This window comes from Puma concolor, chromosome D3 (genome assembly GCF_028749965.1).
Source record: "Puma concolor isolate L17-30 chromosome D3, mPumCon1.1.hap2, whole genome shotgun sequence".
Classification (NCBI taxonomy): domain Eukaryota; kingdom Metazoa; phylum Chordata; class Mammalia; order Carnivora; family Felidae; genus Puma; species Puma concolor.
Window position 1 is genome coordinate 94,383,394 of NC_141678.1, and position 20,651 is coordinate 94,404,044.

Here is a 20,651-nt window from a genome sequence, read left to right on the forward strand (position 1 = left end):
CAGAGGACACGGGAGCACAGTTGTGTCCCGTGGCCCATCCGTTCCACGCTTCAGTATCTGCCCATGAGAGGTCAGCACCGACGTCCACACAAGGCCCTGCGTGCAGATGTTCTCAGCAGCGTTACTTATACTGCCCGAACATCTGAGACGACCGAGCGTCCAGCCCCTGGACCACAGACGGGAAAGGCATGTCACAACCAGACGATGGAGTGTTACTCAGCCAGAAGGAGGATTGACGTGCTAATGCACACTCCAGCGTGGGGCACCTGGAAAACACAAGGCCGAGTCAAAAAAGCTGGACACAAACACCCCCTGTTACGTGGCTCCGTCCGTGTGAACGTGTCCAGAAGAGCCAGACCTCCAGGGATGGCTCTAGGTCTGCATCTGTTGCGGGGCCTAAGGAGCTTCCTTCCAAAGTCACCCAGGCTTGTTAAGACACTCGATGCCAGAGGCAGAACGGCTCTTTTGAAGCCGAAGGCTTGTGTGCGTCACGTACGGTTTTTCCTTTGTGGAACACGGACGGTCCTCGGACTCCTTTCTTAAGGACAGCTGGGAGACAGTTTGTTTGCATGTGGCATGAACACAATGCTGGCGGTCGAATTTCTCGGGGGGCGCAAAACTGCGTGTGCTTCCACGTTATCCCCCATTTAGCCGACGTAGGGACCTTTTGGGAGACACGGCCAGTGAGTGGTACCGGGGGCCGCTCCGTCGGTTGCCTCGTGGCAGCGTCCTCGATTTCCCGCCGTCAGGCATGCAGCCTGTCCATCGGTTTCCATGTCGGGTGGGTGCACGGAACTGGGAGTCCCCGTACCTTTCTCTGCTTGAATTTTGAAGCAGGGTTCTTCCTTCCTTGCAGATTATAACGTGGACACTTACACACACTGCAGAACAAAGAAGGCCTGTTCCTTTCTGAAACATCCGCCCTTATCGGGCCCAGGGGACCCCGGCTAATCAGAGCCTGATACTGCGCACAATGGGCCGAGTCAGCCAGACCACTCCCCGCCCTGGGCGCACGCTGTCGCTGCAGAGCCAGCGGCCGGTGTTCTTTTGTTCTGAAATGGGGCAGACAGTGCAGGATGCAGTCATCGGGCCTGGGGGCGGCGTTATCAGCCCCCCGGCCGTCCTCTCTCCCACCCAAGGGTGCAGGCTTCCCCAGCACTCGGCCCTATCAGGCCCCACAGCTGCTGTTAGTTTAGATATGGCAGGAAGTGGGCCCGGAGGACAGTGGCAGTTGATGGCCCTCGGCGGCGTCCAGAAACGCCTGTGATTTGCCTGGGGTCTGGCTCTAGCCCGAGTCCACCGCAGGGGGGAAGGGGGAATGTGCCACAGAGACACCATCTGGCCACACAGATGTAGGGGAGCCTGGCTGCCCCCTGGGGCCTTGGCTGGTCACTCAGAGTGGGCAGCTGGGCCTGAGAGCCCAAAGTGGGACCCGCACATGGGCAGCACCCTTCAAACCAAAAGGAAGAAGCCCGGGACCCCGGACCTGTCCACTTCCTCCGGCTAGCCCGTGTAGCTCTTTGTTGTGGAAATGGCTGCAGACCTGTCAAGACCCCGGGGAAAGCCTTGTTGTCCGGCCCCTCTGTCCTTTCTGCCCCTGACACGGGCAGATGGTTCTGATGGGGCTGAGAGCCGTGGCCCAGAGACAGCTGGGCTGGAAACCAGGGGCAGGTCTCGGCCGGCGGTCCGCATCACGATGGGTTCCCCGTTGGGGTGGCTCTGAGAAGTCCACGGGCTCGGCGCTGCCTGCGCCGGGACCCTCTGGGTGGGGCAGACCTTTCTCCCCCACCGGCCCCTCTCGGGCTTGTGCTGGAACCGGTTTCCAGAAGGGACTCCAGATAAGACGGTGGCGCCGTTACGGCCCTAGCTGGCATCTGAGAACGTTTCGCGTGAGAAACTGCATTTCGGGACATTTCCCCTGAATTGCCATCCCCAAACGAGATCGGGGAACAGGGAGCGTGCCCCTGGCCGCGGCACGGCTGCGTCCCGGGTGGGGAAGGCCGTGTTGTGCCTGCTGCTCTTGGCACACCTCCCCGCCTTCACGGTGTCAAACCTCGAGTCGCCTTTATTTGCACTTTGCTTTTTTTTTTTCCACGGTAGCTGTTGCCAGCAAGCCGTAAACTACCGTATATCGCTCAGATTTAAGAACCTAAACTTTAAAACAAATTAAACTCTTGTTGACATTGTAATAAAAATCAGAATGGAACCAAGTGGCTCAGTAGAAGCAAACTTCAATTATTTTTGTGGATTCAAGATTGTTTTCTGGGATTCCCAGACTCCCAGCACAGCGAAGTTATTTCCTCTTGGCAGATGGCTGGACAGCAGAAGGGCGGTGGACGGAGGGAGGGCGGTGGCGCTGGGCCGCGCGGCCTGCCCGTCAGCGGCGGGCTCGCTCTGGCTTCGGCGGGGGTGTCTGCGGCTACACTTGATAAAGCCACAGGACGGCTCGCAGTGCTGGGGCTGGGAGAGTGGCACGCCCACATTTTTTTTACGCACTTGAATTTAAGAAAAGCGCCCAAAACCTGCTCGTCAAGGTCTGGCCGCTCATCGAGTGTTTGTCTGGATTAAAAGCGTGGGAAGCACGCGTCGGACTGTCGTTGCGAACTTTGTCCAAACGCTGGAAAGTGCGCAGAGCGGCCGCACCCGCCCTCCGCTCCCCTGGTCCTTATCTCTCATCACCCGTTAACCACGGTGTTGATGCTCTGTCACTCTCGGAGATGGAAACGGTGGTTTCCACGGGACCAAGTGCCAGCTTTCCATCCTGCGTGCAGCTTCCTGTCCCGATAGGGCGGAATGAAGTATGGCACGGAGACATACGGATGGAAACTGGGTGATTGATCACTTTGGTGAGCATTTCCCCAGAGGCGTGGCAGGCTCCCTGGGGGTGCCTTTTGACCTGGGCTTTCAAGCGAGCCTTTTACCAGAATCGGCCCTTCCCTGGCCTGCCGCTTCCTCCTCTGTTCTGCTTCCTGTTTCTGTGTTTTCAAGGCCAGGTGGGCAGCGGGGCCCAGTGCACGCGGCCTGGAGCCGTCCCCAGCTGCCGCCCTGCTAGGTCGGCAGAGCCTGGTGTTGGGGAGCCGGCGGGGGTGGCCGGGCACCCGCACGGCTCCTACCTGCCCCCAGGGCGCAGCTGGGAGGAGGCCCCTCTGCGCTGGGAGGAGCTGGGGCCTGGAGTGTGGGCCTTGCTGAGCAGATGGCATCCAGCACATTCATTAAATGCTGGGAAGGTGAGGAGAGCTTCAGGACGCACAACCCTCTGGGTGGTTTCTTCCCGGCGCCCCTCAGTGTCCCGAGCTGCAAAGAGCAGGGCCCTGGGCACCGGGAGCATCTTTGCAGACACTCGGGGGACTCTTAGAGCAGCTCTGGTCACCGTTGCATCGGTGACCTCCACTTGAGCAGGGCTTCCTGAAGTCAGCACTCAGATGGGTGCGTGGAAGTGTGGCCAGACCTCTGGCCGCTTGTGGGGAAGGTGGAGCCGTGGTGGAGGGGCTGACCTCGGGCGCCTAGGCCTGCACTGTGCCCGGGACCCCGGACCTGTCCACTTCCTCCGGCTAGTCCGTGTAGCTCTTTGTTGTGGAAATGGCCACAGACTGTCAAGACCCTGGGGAAAGCTCAGACACTGCTTTGCCGTAAAGTTACTCACGCCCGATACAGAGCCCCTTCAGTCTGAGCTAACGTCTGTTGTGCACACATATTTCTAAATAGCTCGTTCTCTGCACGTTGCCTCCTTTTGAGGACATATGTTAAGGCTTCTTCGGGAGCCAATGTAGATAAACAGAGAGAGAGTTAATGCCAGATTTTGCAAATGGATGGCTCATAGCCCCACCAAAAGGAAGAAACCCGGCAGACGCGAGCCCGCCACGTGGCTGGGCGGTGACGTCGGCCCGGCCTGAGCAATAAATGCCCAGAAGCCTCCGGTGAGACTGTTACTTAGCTCTCGCTCGGTCTCCTGGAAACTCACGCAGAGGATCCGTTCAACTTTGAAAAGAGGACATAACAAACAATATTTGCAGATTCCTCACTCTGTTCTGGCATCGCAGGGCCTTCAAAACACACGCACACCTCAGTTCTGTGGCTCCTCGAAAATTAGAGGGGAGTGCGCAGAGGAGGTCAGGCAGCTGACAATAGTCACAGTTGAAATAGCGGTTCGAGAAGACAAAGCCAAGCTGCCGGACCACTAATGACCGCGCGCTTGCCTTGAGTCTGGGGACCGAGAGATGGGTTTGGGAGGACTTTTCAGGCGAGTGAGACGGGCTGGGTTGTAACAGGTGGTAACCTGTCCCGTGTCTGCTCCACGTGGACAGCTGCAGATGTGTGGGCCTCTGAAGGACGTGACCCGTCTCCAAGCTTGGGTTCCGTCGGGAGTTCGGAGCGGGTAGACTCTCCCCGGAAAGCAGCTCTGAGAAAGCTGCAGACCCAGGCGGGGTGCTTCCCCGGGCCCCCCGCGTCCTTCCCGCGTTCGGGTGACGGCTTGGGTCTGTCCTTTCGAGGAGGGCCGGAAACAGCGGTTCCACCTGAGGCCTCAGGCCGAGAAGTGGTCTTCGGGAGCGCCGTGACACAGCCAGACCGCTCCTTTTGGTGGACCAGGGGCGCGCGGTTATTACATAAAGTCAATTAGAGCGCATACATGCCGGTCCTGCTGATTTGATTTAGAACTAACGAAAGCTCCAGTAATGGGCAATTACAAGAAACTTAATGGCCCTTTATACTGAATGCAGCTTCCATGGCACCTAATATACTGTGATGAATTACTCATTATGTGCAGTGTTGGAATAGCTTCTATAAAGATTAATAATCAGATAATCAATACAAAAATTCAATCTTGGGTGTTTTTCCACTCCAGGGTCAATATGTCCTCCAGACCAGGGGCCTGTTCCCTGGGCTGTATTTGGTAGCCACTTCCTCTCAGTTCGGTTGTCTCTTCCACACACAGAATCTCTGAGAGGAACTTACCAGCTCGGTTTTGCACACGGTTTTCTTCCTGCGTTCTGTGATTTTTCTGTTCAGGTCTTCACAGAATAAAGAAGCCGGCTTTGATGCTGGTCGGTTTTCTCAATACTCACAGGAACAATTCCTACCCTCAAGGTGGGCTCAGACCAATGGGGCCCGTGAGCACGGGAGTGGCAGCAGGTAGCCCTCCCCCGGGGGGCCAGGAGAGCCAGGAGCGGGACGCGGGCGTCCCAGGTGGCAGGGTGAAAAGGTGTCTTGGTGCAGAGGACATCGCTGGGGGTGGGCGCTGCCCTGGGATGGGCTCGGCCGCCCAGCAGCTTCCCCAGGTAGCAGGCGAGGTGCCTAGGCTGACTGACAGTCACCGGCTTCTCCCGGGCTCCAGCTTGCCTCTGAAGACGGTGTTGGCGTTTAATTACAAAAGTTTCAGACGCGTGCAAGATACGATAAATAGTGCGGTGGGTCCCCAGGGCCCTCACCCAGGTCCACACTCAGGGTGGGCAGGACACAGCACTCTGTTCCTTCTCTGCCCTGTAGTGGTCGTTGCTGAGATCGCAAGGACCCGGGTCCTGGACCTCGTGTCTGCCTCCTGCCATCCCGCAGGTACAGACGGCCGTTTAAGTGACCACTTTCTTTTTAAAAATTTTTTTTTTTTCAACGTTTGTTTATTTTTGGGACAGAGAGAGACAGAGCATGAACGGGGGAGGGGCAGAGAGAGAGAGGGAGACACAGAATCGGAAACAGGCTCCAGGCTCCGAGCCATCAGCCCAGAGCCTGACGCAGGGCTTGAACTCACGGACCGCGAGATCGTGACCTGGCTGAAGTCGGACGCTTAACCCGACTGCGCCACCCAGGCGCCCCATTGACCACTTTCTTATGTGATTACAGCAGGGCAGCCCCGCCTGACAGAATTACTCATGATTCTCTGGTAAGGTGAGGATTTACTTCAAACTCACATTAACTGACAAGGTGTGGTTTCACTTCCCGTGAAGCCAGGAACAGGTGGGCTTGAGCCTTTCCTCTGCCTCCGTGATGAGCAGCCTCTTCTGACCAAACCCGGCAGCTGCCAGGCGCGTGGAGGGCGCTTGGCCTGCACTGGGCCGGCAGGCGGTCTGGTGCGGCCTGCCGAGGCCCAGCCGGTGCACCGTCGTGTGGACGCTGCCGATGCCCACAAAGGATCGGGAGCCACTTGGTTCGTTAGCGCCTTTTGTGTTGAGGACACCGACTCGTGTCCCTGGACAGGGAGACAGGAGGCAGCAGCCCGATCGTCTCTCTGTCTCTCTCAGTCCACTTCACGTTGTTATTTTTTAATTAAAGGGAGCCTTTCTGGTCTTTTATTTTTTCATTTCTGTTAATTCTGCGTGAATAGAAATTGTATATTTTGGGGGAATGTGTTTTCTAGCAGCACAAAGAAAGCCCTGGAAAAACGCTTGTGGTTTAGTGATCCCCAGGAGCAACTGTGGGGTGAGTTTGGCGTGGATACAAAAATGGGCCAGGTGATAGGGGAGCATACGCCCGCTGCACGCCCGCGGAACCCCCCAGTCACGTGGCCGGCCCGGTCCCCACGGAGGCTGGAGTTTCCACACGGGCGTTCGCATTATCTGGAGTATTCGGGCTAAATAAGGAAGCAGGCACTGAAGGCAGGAAAATTATTCTGTTTTAATGGCTGACAGTCCCGTGTGACAATAGTATCTGCCAGTGCCAGCCCCACACGCAGTCGGGAGGGTCATGTTTTATTAAAACCGTGACTTGTTGTCACTCAGACTTCGCCGTCCCGGTCCCTCCTTCCAAAAATAGCAGGCCCCGTGGCAGTGGCTTATTATGATTAAAAAGATAAAAATAAGTGAAGGCTGAAATGGGTCCAGGACACCCGAGGTAACACGGGAACTTACTTTTTAATGAAACTTGAGAGACGGCCTCATTTTCCACCGCCTCACAAAGCGTCTTTGAAAAAAGTCAGAAAGTAAAACAGGACTTCGGTGATGTTGCAACTCTGCATTTTCAGAATTGCCATGGTTGTGATAGTCCTGCAGAAGGGCACCTGCTCTCGCCCGAGGCCGTGCGGGGCCGGGGACAGCACCGGCCACGCCAGGTGGGGCCGCATGGACGCTGAGCCTGCCGTCCACACCAGGCCACGGACGGAGTGCCCACCGGTGAACGAGGAGGTAGGGACGGCGGGCTTTGTGAGATGCTGCCTCTTTTAAGAAATTAAAACCCCGCACGAGAGACGGCTCCAGCTTTCTTCAGCGCCCACCCGTGCTTGGGGGGGAACAAAAGCGTGTTCTTCTCTGCTCCTACCTTTCCAAGCGGTGGCTTTTATCGTGGTTTTCACGCACTGCCCACACCTGCCGTAATGCTTTCGATCACCAAGGAGGTCTGGCTACGTCTGTGCAGTGGTGCATGTGAACACTGTGTGTCCAGCAGGCCACCGACCGCGTGGATCACGCCCTCCGCACGGAAGGTCTCGGCAGCGGGGACCCGCGCGCTCATTAGGATTTGCGTCCGGTGGCCTCCGAGTCCCAGAACCACTGGCCGTGTAAAGGTTCGCACGGCAGACACTACCGGGCCAGCGATATTTCTGGTTGCACTGCTGTCTGCCTAAATTATCATCCTCTCGGGTTACAGCACCAACTTTAGCTAACGGTGTATTTTCTGGGAAAGTTAGCAAATACTTTTTAAAATTATCTTTTAGTTATAGGAATGGGGAAAACGGCCTTCCTGTTTTGTTTTGCTCCTCACAAAGCTATTTTGGCTCTCCCTTAAAAATAAAAATGTCTCTGATGAAGGGCACGCATTTTGCTGTCCCTCAGAAAAAACTGAGTAAGCGCGTACCAACCACCCTTGTACGTTTCTTTACACGCGGTACTTAATTTGGCCGTGAGCTTTGAGCGGGCCCACGGGACGAGACAGTGCCGCTGTGGCCACAGGACCTACGCCCAGAACTTAATCGTGTGTGGATCCCTTCCGGCCTGTTTGTTTCCCACGTGGCTTGTGTTTAAAGGACAGCGATGCTTTTGAAAAGTCGTCCTCTTCGTGAAAAAGCGGCATTGTGGCCTGTCGTCAAACCAGAAATGAAAAAGGAACAGTGGCCCTGCCAGGCTGACTCTGAATTTTTAAAACTTCACGGGACAACTGTCTCCTTAGCAGAACTAACCTCACTATCGGAAAGGAGGAAGATGCTTTAAAAACGTGTTTTACGTAATCAAGTTAACGAGTACTGACGCAATCGATATTTTTTTCAAACAGACGCAAGAGTGTTACTTGTGAAGTATAGCCCTTAGCCATCTTCACTGAACTTTTTTAAAGCAAAGATGACGCCGTGTGGCTGGGGGAACGTTGCCGAACCGGATTTCTTACTCCCGAGGCCCAAACCCAGCTCCCGAGGAAGTCAGCCCAGTGTCTGTGTGGACACCCGCCTCTCCCGTGTCCTCCCTCCCCGAAGCCCCGCACGTGGGCCCCACGACCGTGATGGGTGGGGGGACAGAGACCCCCGCCCACGGTCCCAGGCCTGTGGGGCCAGGCAGGGGCAGCCCAGGGGCGTCCGTTCAGTTGTTTTGCCCCGGGTGACACTCAGGGCTGCGTCCGGGGCTGTCGGCGCTCTGTGACAGACACGGGGCGCGCGGCCCGTGTTTGCGTTAGCCCACGACACGCCTACACGGAGAGGTGCTCTGATCCTCTAAAGAATGCACACGCTGTGCAGGAAACACTGAAACTCAACACACGGAAATGACCCCCGCCTCTCGGCACCGTGGTGAGTCTCTGTGAGCGCGCGTGCAGCGTGGCCTAGCCCAGGCCTCCGCTGATGTGCCCGAAAGTCCACTCTTCCCACGGACAGGAAACTGAACGTTCACCAGAAAATGCCAGTCCTGCGGCACGTCGGCTGTGGAAGCAGGCTGGCTGAGCACGCGCTGGGCACGTCAACGCGTCCCTCTGCCGTTCAGAAAGCCAGCCTGGAGAGCCTGTCCCCAAGGAGGCCGTTGCTCAGGCCGCTGACGATGCTGTGTGAGGCCTGGAGCGTCCCCTGCCCTCTCTGGGCCCGTCTTCGAAGAACGATAATAACATCCACCTCCCAGAGGGCTGGGGAGGGTGCTGTGCGGTTCACACCTGTCTTATGCTCGGCATGTGCAACTCCAACCGGGAGGTTGGTTTCTCCGTTCGGCGTGATCACGGCATCCCCGACTCGGAGGGCAGAGAGGGGTCTCGGCCAAGCCCCCTTGTCACGGAGGAGACCCTCAGGCTCTAGTCAGGCGCAGGGGCAGGGTGAGAACAGGACCGAGGTCGTCTTCCTCCGGCCCTCCCGCTGCCGCGTCCGCCCCGAGAGCGAGTGTCTGGGGCGCAAAGAGCTCACGTCAGGTTTTCCGGGGAAGGTCACAGGCCTCCGTTCATGAATCTCTGACCCGCCATTTAAATGGTGCGGCAATCACGTGAAGGGACTTGAGTTCTGAGAAAGTTAGAGAATCATGGGACCACGAGGAGTTGTTGGCTTTGAAGTGGCTTCATTCACGGCCCCGGGCACCCCCCACTCCACACAACAGGGGTCGGGCCGCCTTTCAAAACAAGCACCACCTAGATGCTGGGTCGTTTCTGTCACTTTCTGGGGATTGCTTTCCCTCCCAGAGTCTGTTTCTGTTTTAACTCTGATCGCACAGCGTCCTCTAGTTCTTAGGATCTAAGGGACACACTGTCAGGACCCCGGGTCTCCTTTCTAGTCTTAGGGTGCCGTCATCACTTCCAAGCCCGTTATTTAAAGTCAAACATAGACGCACACACCATCACTTCTTCCCTCAGAGTAGGAAGGAGGGCTGTCGCGGAGGAAGTGTGGGGGCCGAAAAGATGGACGGCACCCTCCTCCCCAGGCCGGCGGTGAGCAAGCTGCCTCAGAGGCCGAGAGAGGCCCCCACGGGCAGGCAAGGTGTGTTGACAGAGGGCGGCTGTGCTGGGCCATCACATCGGAAAAACAGACTTAAAACCGGTCGAGTGGGCGCACGCGGCAAGAGCGGGGCCCGTGTCAGGCGGGCAGCGTCGCGTCAGGGCCTCCGGCAGACCGTCCGTGCGGCGCCTGGAACCACCGTGCCGCGCCGCTGGGATTTCTGAATGAAGTTTCCCATGCAGCGTGTCAGCAAACCTCTGGCTTTGATATCTGTGTGATCGGGTTGAGGGCGGTCAGTTCCCTTTGCTGTTTGTTTCAGAGCAAAGGAAATGCTGATGTGCGCTGTTCGTTCTGACGATGCAGTGGAAAATTGGTGGCCGCACAGACACCGAGTGGTTCCTGGTTCCTCCGGTCGCTTGCTTCTTCTCCTCCTTGAAAAAAAAGTTTTTGTTTTTTTTTCAAGGCACGGAACAGCTCGTACAGGAGAAATGAATGAAAAAAAGTAGGTGTTTTTAGCACAAACGGAACAGAATGCCACGTCTGTGTGCATGGCGCCAGTGGGGGGTGGTGTTTCAAGAGAAGCCGCGGAAGACGGGAACGCGGCCCTGCCTTCGGCCCTTCCCCACCCTTCACGCCGGGTTCTGAGCCCCGAGCAGCCCTGCGGGCACAGAGGGGACCAGGGGCAGGGGCAGAGTGGAGGCCAGGCTGGGAGGAGGGGGCCTGGCAGGCGCGGGCACAGACCCTGGGCTGGCGGAGCTCCTCACCCGTGAGCCCGAGGGCCGCCGTGGCCACTTGCCGAGGCTCCCTCCCACTCTCTGCTTCCAAACCTGCGACTGTGGCGTCTGCCTCCCCTCCCTCCTGGGACTGTCGCAGGGGACGGCAACGGTGCGCGTGCGTGTGTGTGGGGAGCGGGGGGGGGGGGGGGGGGGGGCCGCCTACGTGCGGGGCCGACCTGCCCCGTGCTGGTTCCTGACATTCTGATTGAGATCCTTGGCCGCTTTCGAAAACCAGGAATTCCGAAAAGGGGGGAAACTGGGCTTATAAGCGAGGCGTCGAGGAAAACATGTTCAGTGAGGTTCAGACCCTCGCCGCCCCCTTCGGTCACGTTGTCTCAGGAGAGCCCGACAGAAGCGCACCAGGGGTAAACTGAGGCCATCTCACTACAGCACGAGGCTGTAAAGTCCGTTTTTTTCAAAATGGTGTTGAAAAGGAAACTCGTTAGATGAAAATACAAAAATTTTACTTTTGAAAGGATCCTTCACTGATTGCTTTGCGAGCTTATTTGTAAATCGCCGCGAGATCTGTGTGTGTTGCTGGAAGGTTCCAGTGACTGTGGACAGATAACGTGAGCGGAGGTGAGAGCGCGTGCCTGTGCTTTGTACATTTTAGACTTTAAATGTTAGAAAAACACGAATTTTCTTTTCACTCCGTCTCAGACCTGCACGTCGAGGTGGCTCGGGTGCGTGTGTGTATCCTGCACACATATCCCAGAGTAAAACAAGAATTCAAACTGCCACAGAAGTTTCAGGAAAAAAACAGTAGTTTCCACCTTGGGAGTGCTTGAGAGAAAACTTAAATACTAGGGAAAAAACCTTTCTCATTAAATTAAATTGTGGTATAACAGCTCACCACATCCTGCTGCAGGGACATCTGACACCAAGCACAGCAAAGGTTCCTCTTTTAGGTGTCTGACAAGCTGTGAGGGTCACATGTTACCTGCAGTTCAAAATACTTGTACAGAGAAAAAACCCTTCGTGTCGGTGGAAAAGCTGAATAAGAAGATGGAAACTATCAGCAGAGAGGAGACACTGTAGGAAACCGTAACAGAGAGAAAACCGCCCCCAAAGTCACCAGCACAAGCCCCCGGGGGCGGCTGTGGACTCACGGGGCCTCGGAACCGTGACCTCACGGAAGACAAGTGGGAGGCCGTGGCCGGGGTGAGGCCAGGGGCGACGGGACCCCGCGTTCTCGTCCTCAACCCGGCCCTCGGAGCGCTCGGGCCCTGCCTGAGGTCCGTCTGGGAGCGGGAGCCAGCGTGGCTTTCCCCGCAAGGCCACGGCACAGGCTTTCCCCGCAAGGCCAGGGCACAGATTGTGAAACAGCGTGGCTGTGCCGTCGTCCCGCCCTCAGTTGTGCGGCCGAGCCGTGCGGGGGACCTGGTCCACCTGCCCCTTCTGTCAGCTGCGGCTGCCCCGTGCGCTCCCCAGGGGACCTCAGGGCAGGTCCGAAGGGCGTTGGCGCGTGCGCGTGGGTCCTGAGCGCGGTGCTAAGGTGCCTGCCGCGCTGTGACGCCGCTCGACGGTGCCGGGCCTGGAGGACGGGGGCATCGGATGACCGCTCGCTTCCGGCCGGCCGTTGCTGGGAGGCAGGCGGGGCCGGTGACTTCTCAGGAGCCCGCGGACGCCAGTGACGGACCAGGAGCACGGCCCTCCCAGCCCTCCTGAGACCCTCCTGCCAGCCTGGGTGGGGGCAGGTGCCAGGACAGAGGGCCGTGACGCGCTCCGCCGGGTCCCTGGGCCGCTCAGGATGCGCTGAGTGATTTCCCCACCCCCACCCACCTCGGGCTCCCCCTTCAAGGTTCAGGTGACCCGGTGGGCAGCAAGGGGAAGCCCGCTTCTGAGGCTGCTTCCCCTTTTGTCGTGTCACACAGATGTTGTTTTTCCTGCGCTCTGTGTAACCCGGGCGAACTAGAAGATTCGTGGCTGCTTTGCTTAAGCCTCCCTTCTATTGGTTGTCCTTATTACCCGTCAGACGTCCCCACATTCCCAGATATGATTACCCCGCAGACCTCCCGACATTTCCCTGCCATTATCAGCCCTCGGACCTTCTGAAATGCCCCGTCACTGTTACCTCTCAGACCTCCCCAACTTCCCCGATACAATTACCCCTCAGACCTCCCCACATTCCCCATCATTATTCCCCCTCAGACCCTCACACTTTCCCATCATTATTACTCCGTCTACCTTCCCACATTCCCTGGCATTATTACCCCTGTGACTTCCCCACATTTTCCCTCATTATTAACCATCAGGCCCCTGCAGATTCCGTCGTTTTTCTTTGTCTGGCTCCCTCACATCTCCGTCATTATAGCCCCTCAGAACACCCCGACTGCCCGGTCATTATTGCCCCCGGGAACTTCCCCCCCACCTGGTCAGCGATCTCGCTAGGGTCGCATCTCCGGTCTGAGACTTCGCTGTCCTTGGCAGCAGAAGGAGCAGTGACACCCAGACCCCCGTGTGTGTAACTGACAAGTCCGGCCCGTCCCTCAGGGCGTCCTGTCCAGGAGGCTGAGTCTGCACAAGCTGTCATGGCTGAGTGTTGCAGCCCCCAACCCAGGCAGGCCCGTGGGGGCCGGACCCCCCGTCCCACCGTGCCATCACCTGCTGGGCCCGGAGCCCAGACGTCGCCACGGACGCCCCCCAGACTTCCATCTGAAATTGGGTCAGGAAGGGCTCCTGGGCCCACGGGCCCGGTCAGCGTAGGAGGACGTGAGACTTTTAGACTTCTAAACTGCCCGGTGCCACACCGGCCATGGCGACGTGCTGTGTGGGGGGGTGGCGGTCGCCGCCGCGGGGCTGGGCTTTCCGCACGCGGCTTCGTGCCATCCTGAGGATGTCCCGCCTGCCCCGCGTGGTCCGGAGACACGTGAGTGGCAGGAGGACCTTCTCCGCGCCAAGGCAGGGCCCCGAGGAAGCTCGCACTCGTCATCCTTCTCTGTGCGAATGTTCTTCTGTGTCACGCTCTTCTGCAAAATACCAGCTGGACGCGCGCCTCTCGAAACAGAAGGCCCAGCAAGTGAGGCGGGAGGCAGAGGGGAGCTGTCGCTGGTGGCCCAGGCCCTTGTGCCCGTGCTCCAGGGGCCGGTGGCACCTGGGACCTTGGGAGCGCAGGGCAGTCTCGGGGTCGAGTGACGGGGGAGGCCGTGTGGTCCGGGCGGTGGAAGCGGGGAGCACCTCGCCCTGCCTTCCCAGGTGCCTCGCTTCTCAGTGCTCTCTAGCGGGCCTCGCAAAGCTGGGCGGCCAGAGTGTCGCAGAGAAACTGCGTGTGGCTGACCCCTGGGACGCTCCGGGGACGGGTGTTGTCCTGAGAGCTGGCCTGAGCAGCCGGGCCTCATTAGCAGCTGGGAAGAGTCACTCGCCCGGCGTGAGCCACGGCCCCTCCGGTGTTTTGTGCCTGAAGGTCAGTGCCATCTTCAGAGAAGGTGTGGCTCGTGCATCACGTCCGTGTCCCCGGCAGATGTGTCCTCTGCAGGCATGCTGGCCTGGCGCCCACTCTGGCCTGCTGTGCTTCTGGTGTTTGCATTAAGTGACTCATCCCCCCCCACCCCATAGGCGGCCCCCTTGCAGGCCGCGGGTGGGCCTGGGCACAGTGTGGGACGCCATGGCCCTGGGTCTGAGCCCGGGCTGCGCCTTCGGGAAGAGCTGGTGGCCTGGGGCTTCGCGGGCAGGCTCCCGCCTGTGAAGCCGGGCTGTTATCAGCACCCATATGACACAGTTCCTGGTTCCCCCAACCCCGTTTTATTATTGTTGTTCTTAACAATAGTAGGGGTGTCGAAAGGGCATTTAGGGGAGGGGTGGGGGTGATGACAGGTGTGCCAGCTGCCGGCTGCAGGAAGCCGCCCTCGGACGCGCTGGGGCCTTTGCAGAAACACGCGGAATTTATCTGGGCGGCAAAGGGAAGCCCGGGCAGTTCCGTGACGTGAGCGTGTGCTCCCCACCCCCCCAGTTCTCTTGGCAAAGTGGGCCGTGGGGACGCGTCCCCTGCCTGGGGGCCGGTCACGGGGTGGAGAGAGGGATGTTGTGCAGCTCGCTCACGATGGCCTTTGCCAGCTTCGCTCATTTCCTCTCCTGCTGCCAAAAACCACACGCTGATAGTGGACACGGACGAGGGAACAAAAATGGAGGAAGAGCCACAAACAAAGGGAGGCCCAGGCCGCCCCGTGGTCGGCCCTCCTCTCGGACGTGGCCTGTCCGACGACGAGAGCAAGGGGGGGGGGGTTCTCTGAGCATGGACTTCGCGGGGGTGCCTCCACCTCTTCCCGTGGAGACGCCAGCTGTGCGCTCCTGCCCGGAGAAGACGCGCTCACGGCACCCGGACCGGCGCCTGGCGCCTCTCCCGGAGCCCGCCGTCGCGGGGCCGGTTCGCAACCGTGCTTCTGGACTAGAGCGGTAACCCGACCACCGCCGGCCCCTGGAGTCGTGGAGCCGGGTCCCGGGCAGCTGCGTGCTGCCGGCTCAGGGCACCCCAGGCCCGCAGTGGGGTGCAGGAAGGAATTCCATCCCGCCCAGAGACCCACCCCCCTCCCCGTCATGGGCTCCACGTGACTGGCCGAAAGCATGGCTGATGGGATTTCTGGTTCTTACATACGCTTCTGGGCAGAGCAGCGTTTCCCTAATGATTTCTCCATTGTGTTTTCTTGCAGTAAATGAGATAATCCGGAACGATCTCTCCAGCACCAACATCTGATCGTAGCTGGCGACACGGAACTCGCTCCGAAGCCGCGTGGTGTCGACTCGGCCGCTGACCGTTGAGCTTCGGCACCAGGACTTCAAATAAACTGAGCAGAGCCCTGGTGCCGGTCAGACCCCCGGCTTCATGAAGATTTGCATTGTCTGCTCACAGAAGCTGCCCAGCGGCTGGTGGGACGGGCCACTCCTCCCGTGTCAAGACCGAAAGGGGCACGCCTCCCACGGGGGGACTCCAGTGCTGGAAGTGCCTTATTACACAGACCCCAGCATCGGGGCGCCACGGGGGAGCCCTGAGTCTGCTACCAGGAGAGTATTTGTAGGAGCAGAAGCTATAAAGACACTTCATCCTGAGGCTTTCTCTTGTATAAATTAGGAGAATACTGGCAAGCTAGGTAGGCATTGTGAGAAATACGTCACACGTGCTTCCTGCTTTTTTTCTCGGCTTTCCTCGGGCTGCAGCGTGCAATGTGTCGCCTCATTCGGTGCATCGTAGAGATCTTCTGCTTTGTCCTCGCTCTCGTCACCTGCCCCCTCCCCCGTGTTACTGGAACCATAGGATCGTTAATTGCAGCATGCTAGGGTTCCGTTTTTAGTCTGGCTTTGAGCGTAGCGCGAGTAAGATGGTAGTACAAGATAGGTTGCTGGACGAAAAGAGAAGTCTGTCTGCCACACGACAGCTCTTGCGTTTGCATGTATGTACAGGTTTGGCACATATTTAAGTGCAAACGATAACGACAGAGGCGGTGACGTCCGGTCTTTGCCCAGCGAGGGCTGCCGTGTCAGCAGCAGTAACCAGCGTCCGTTCCGGAAGGTGCATCTAAGACAAAGCCTGGCTTTTCAGCTGCGTGCACGGGGGCCCACGTCCCTCCAGCGGGCCTTCGTCGTCTCGTGCCGTCAGCCGAGCACTTTAGAAGGCCAGGAGACGTGTGTTCTCCATGCCTGGATGCTACCAAACGGCAGGTGGGAAAGTCACTGTAAATAACATCACAAGAGGAGTGTAATATATTTGTTCCGCTGTAAGATTATTACTTCACAGAAGCCTTATATCTCTGCTTCATCTAAGACAACGATTACCAAAAACGTTTTAACATGCAGCGACTGTAGTATGTTTTCCGACTAGTTACTGTTAACGGATAGGTTGGTGTAAGCTTTACTACTGCGTTTGTGCAATTAACAGCTTATTACACGTTGTTACTAGCAGTGACCTGTTGTTCCACGTAACCAAAAAGCATGGTCTAATTGGCTAACCTAATAATTGTGCCTTAGGAATTCATGCCCCCTCATGGAACATGCCTGAATTGCACCCGCCGGCGGAGGTCGTAAGTTACAATAACGAAACATAGCGTCACGGTAGAGAACGCTCTCCCACAGGAACGATGATTTTAAAACTGCTCTTCAGTGTGGTTATGTCTTATTCCTGTCTGACTCCCAGAAAGGACACGGCCCCGAAAGCCACATCTGTAGCATTTGCACACAACTGTCACGGGCGACGGTGCATGGCTCCTCGTAGACCTGACCCTGCTTCTCCCAGGCTGCTGCCCCGCCCGTAGCCCAGACCGCAGCCCGCAGTTAGCGCCCCAGGACTCGCATGGAACACTTCTCAGTAGGCTGTCCTAAGGAGAGGAGACGTTTGGTATTCGTGTCCGCTGTCTGTGCTTAGGAAATAGATCCAATAAAGCAATATTTTTTTGCTGGACGATCTCAGTCTGCCGGTGATTCATTACGTGCGCGGACCACCCTACCCGGCTCTCAGTGACTTCCTGTGGTACGTCCTGGTTCCGTTGGCATCTGCACGAAGCGCTGTGGGGCAGAGCCGCCCCGGCACGACCGCAGAGCACCGGCTGCCCCTGCAGTGGGGTCCCCTCCTCCACGTCCGAGGAGAGGCCTGCACGGAACACAGAAGAGGCGGCCGTGTGGCCGCGGCCGCAGATGCTCTAAACACCGCGCTTCAGAGCCGCTCACCCAGGCCGGGGGGACGGGGAGTTTTCACTGGAGCCAAATGCTTCCGCTCCGAAGGGTGACCTGGGCGAGGCTGTGGCCACACGCACGCCCGCGTGCAACGCGGCCGTCGCTTGGGAAGATGACGTGTGTCCGCAGACCTGTTGTTGCCCTGCTTGCTCCTCCCGGCTACTCGGCCCCTTTCCCCACCAGACCCGCTGCGGCCCAGGTAGACAAACGCTGTCTAGTTGTTCACGAAGCCAGCGTGAAACCCAGAACTTCTCCAGCAATGAGGATTCTGAATTGTCACAAACGCTGCTTTGATTTTAGGACTTTCTGAAATGCAAGATTTCCTGTTCGTTTTGCTGAGACGAGGTGGAGTGTTAGAGAAACCTTGGTCACCTAGCGAGCGGGGTTGGCAAGCACCTGCTCCCTCTGAGGGGAGTGCGGGGGGTGGGGGGGCCGTGGACAAGAGGGGACCCGCGGGGCCCGTCACCGGCCAGGAGCCCCGAGCCCGCTGGACGCAGAGGGGATCCGGAGTGCCATCTGCCCCTCCTGAGAGCAGACCCACGGGGCCCCAGACCGGACTGGCATCCCTGAAGAATGTCCTGGAAGCTATTAATTTCAAAGCGAGTTTTTATAAATCCGTCACACCCCCCCCCCCCCCCCCGCCCAACAATAGGATTTTATATTCCAGAAACAAAAGTACGAATCTACGAATTAAGGGATGGTCTCTGCCGAAAAGGTGGGGTTTCCGCAAATACCTGTTGACTCAGTTTCATTTCTTTTGGGTTGATTTTGGGTAGTAAGGGAAGCGTAGTCCGGGCTCGCCTCTAGCAAGGCGTTTTGCCCTCACACCGCCACGCTGGCCGGGCCCCTGGAGCATCGGGGCCACCTGCCTGCCAGCCACTCGTCTCTCGCGGTGACCGGGATCGGGCGGCACGTGCCCCAGAACCGTCTGCCGTGGCGCAAAGCGGGGCCAGCCGTGCCCGGGGCCCGTAGGGCAGACTCCTCCTCCCTTTGGCGCCGGTCCCGGCCCCTCCCACGTTCGAGACCGGGTGGTATGGAAAAGTCTGGCAAACGTCCAGTCCTCTCCTCGTCACCATGCACAACCTAAGCAAAAATCTGGGTGCTTTAGCTCCCCCATCTCAAGGGTGTTCTCTGACCTGAGCAGTCGGAGTCCCAGCTGGGGACAGCTCTCCATGCCTCCACCTTTGCTCCAAAGAGGGTCTGTGACCTCCCTGTGCGGTGTCCCAACAACATCGCAAGGAGGGTGTGTCCGCACAACTGTCGTTACATGTTTCCCGAGAAACGCGTCCCGCGTTGGAGCACAGAGGCTGTGCTGAAGCTGCTGTACCTGGGGAGGAGGTGCAGAGCCCGAGATAAAGGGCCTGTGTGAGACCACGGTCTTTAAAGACATGCACACGAGATGAAATTAAGCTTTTAAAGTGGACAACTCAGTGGCACCGAGCACGTTCACGGTGTTGTGTAACTGCCGCCTCTGTCTGGTTCCGAGTACGTCGTCACCCCCGAAGGGACCCCTGGACCCGTCGAGCGGTCGCCCCTGCCCCAGCCCCTGGTAACGTCTGTGAACTCTGTCTCTGGGGACCTGTGCTTTCTGGGGACTTCATATCCGTGCACCTGTACAGCAGGTGGCCTTGAACAAAAGAACTCAGCAGAATGGTTTCACGGTGCGTGCACATCACAGCATTTGTCAGGACTCCACACCTCACTCACTAGGTGGCCAAAACCCACTCCGCTGTGTGGCTAGAGCAGTTTGTGGACCGCTCGTTGGTGGGTGGACATCCGGGCCGCCTCCACCGTTGGCTGCTGGGAACACTGGCTGGGTCCCTGCCTGCAGGTCTGGGGCCCGTCCCTCGGAGTGCGTTTCGTGGGTACTTAGGGAATTGCCTCACTCTTTTCTTTACGTTTATTTGTTTATTTGGGGGGGGGGGTGCGCAGGGAGACAGAGGATCCCAAGCAGGCCTCAAGCTGCCAGCGCAGAGCCCGACGCAGGGCTCGATCTCACCAACCGGGAGATCCCGACCTGATCTGGAATCAGGAGGTGGACGCTCAACTGACCAAGCCCCCCAGACGCCCCTGTATGTGTCACGTTCGGAAGAACGGTTTTCCCTTGTCCAGTTTTAAACGTACTCGTCCCTAACACAGACCCCGGATCACGAGCCCAATCTGCGGTCGTGGGTGTGAACCGCATCGCGTTCGTGGTTCTTCCGCCAGGAGACATGACGTCAAGTATAAGATGACCAGATGCTCACTTGTGTCCAAGGGGAGGGCGGGTCTCGCCCTCGTGCCTCCACCGCCGCCGGGTCGCCAGCGTCCCAGCCGTTCGTGAGGTGCCAGCGGAGCCCGAGTTACGTGTCGCTTTTTTACTTGGCACACAGGACGCCGCGGGGAGAAGAGCAAAGACGACCGGTGTCGCCGGAGATGCGCGGCTGTGCGGGGCTCCCGTGAGCCCCCTGCCGGCCCGGCGCTCAGTGTCCTGACCTTGCCACGAGGACGACTGCCATTTTCTGCCCCGTGTGACCTTCTAACGGTCGCGTTCTCGCTGGGCCCTTGTGTCTGTGACCGGCGGGTCGCGGCCGAGCGGCTCCTTCCACAAGGTGCCCAGCACGGGAGTTACTGGCAGTAACGACTGTAATTATCAGGGCCTTTTGCATCATTTTCCGTTCCTCGTTCTCCCCGAGCCGAGGAGGGGTGCCGAGGAGGGAGGAGGACTTGATCTGGAGGAAGCCCCGGTCACATCTGGGAGGAGGGGGCGGCGATCGAGCCCTTCCCTCCTCCTGCCCCTTCTGGAGCCCGGCCCGGGCTGCACAGACAGCCCACGGCCCCAGACAGACACGGCCCCTGCTGCCTGTCAGCCCCACCCGCCAGGGGCACCCTGGTCCACACACGCTCCTCTGGAAGAGGTGCGTTTTCCAGACCATCTGGGGTTTGTCTCTGAAGGTCCTGAGCCGTGAACGTTGTCACCGGCACTCCTTCCCCGCTCACTCTACCCAGTCCCCGTGCGGCGGCCCTGGGGTCCCGTCTCTACAGCACCGGGAAGGCCCAGGTTCCGCCATTAGAGAGTCATCCCTGCGGCGTGACTTCCTGCAGTGTGAATAAAGCTGCGTCCACCATTTAAAGGTGACGCCCTGTGGTTGGAGGGTACAGTGGCCCCGGGCTGAGGGTCTCCACGTTTGCCCGGGAAGCAGCAGGAGCCCTGAATCTTGAAGGGAGAAGGGTGCCGGGACCGCCCGAAAACATTAGCTGAGACCGACAAAGCCACTGCCCCCTGCCAGCTCCCTGAACTGGCGTCCCCGGCGCGGCCCTCTGGGGACCCCCAGGCCCAGCCTCCTTCCGCACCTCCGTGTGTGGCAGGCCGTGGCCGGACACCCCAGGCTGCACGGCAAAGCCACGGGGCACAGAGT

At 58.6% G+C, this 20,651-nt stretch overlaps 1 protein-coding gene across 8 annotated transcripts in view; it reads left to right on the forward strand.

Moving 5' to 3' along the window:
- The window catches only part of NFATC1 (nuclear factor of activated T cells 1), a 105,333-nt gene extending 88,352 nt beyond the window's left edge, over positions 1–16,981 (forward strand). For all 8 annotated transcript variants that reach the window (XR_015242683.1, XM_086683281.1, XM_086683284.1 and 5 more), the window contains one exon: positions 15,240–16,981. Coding sequence is in view for 6 of the 8 variants with exons in the window: in XM_086683281.1 (XP_086539407.1) it covers positions 15,240–15,283 (44 nt within the window). In the remaining 2 variants the exon portion in view is untranslated. The remainder of the gene's footprint in view (positions 1–15,239) is intronic.
- The last annotated feature ends 3,670 nt before the right edge of the window (positions 16,982–20,651 follow it).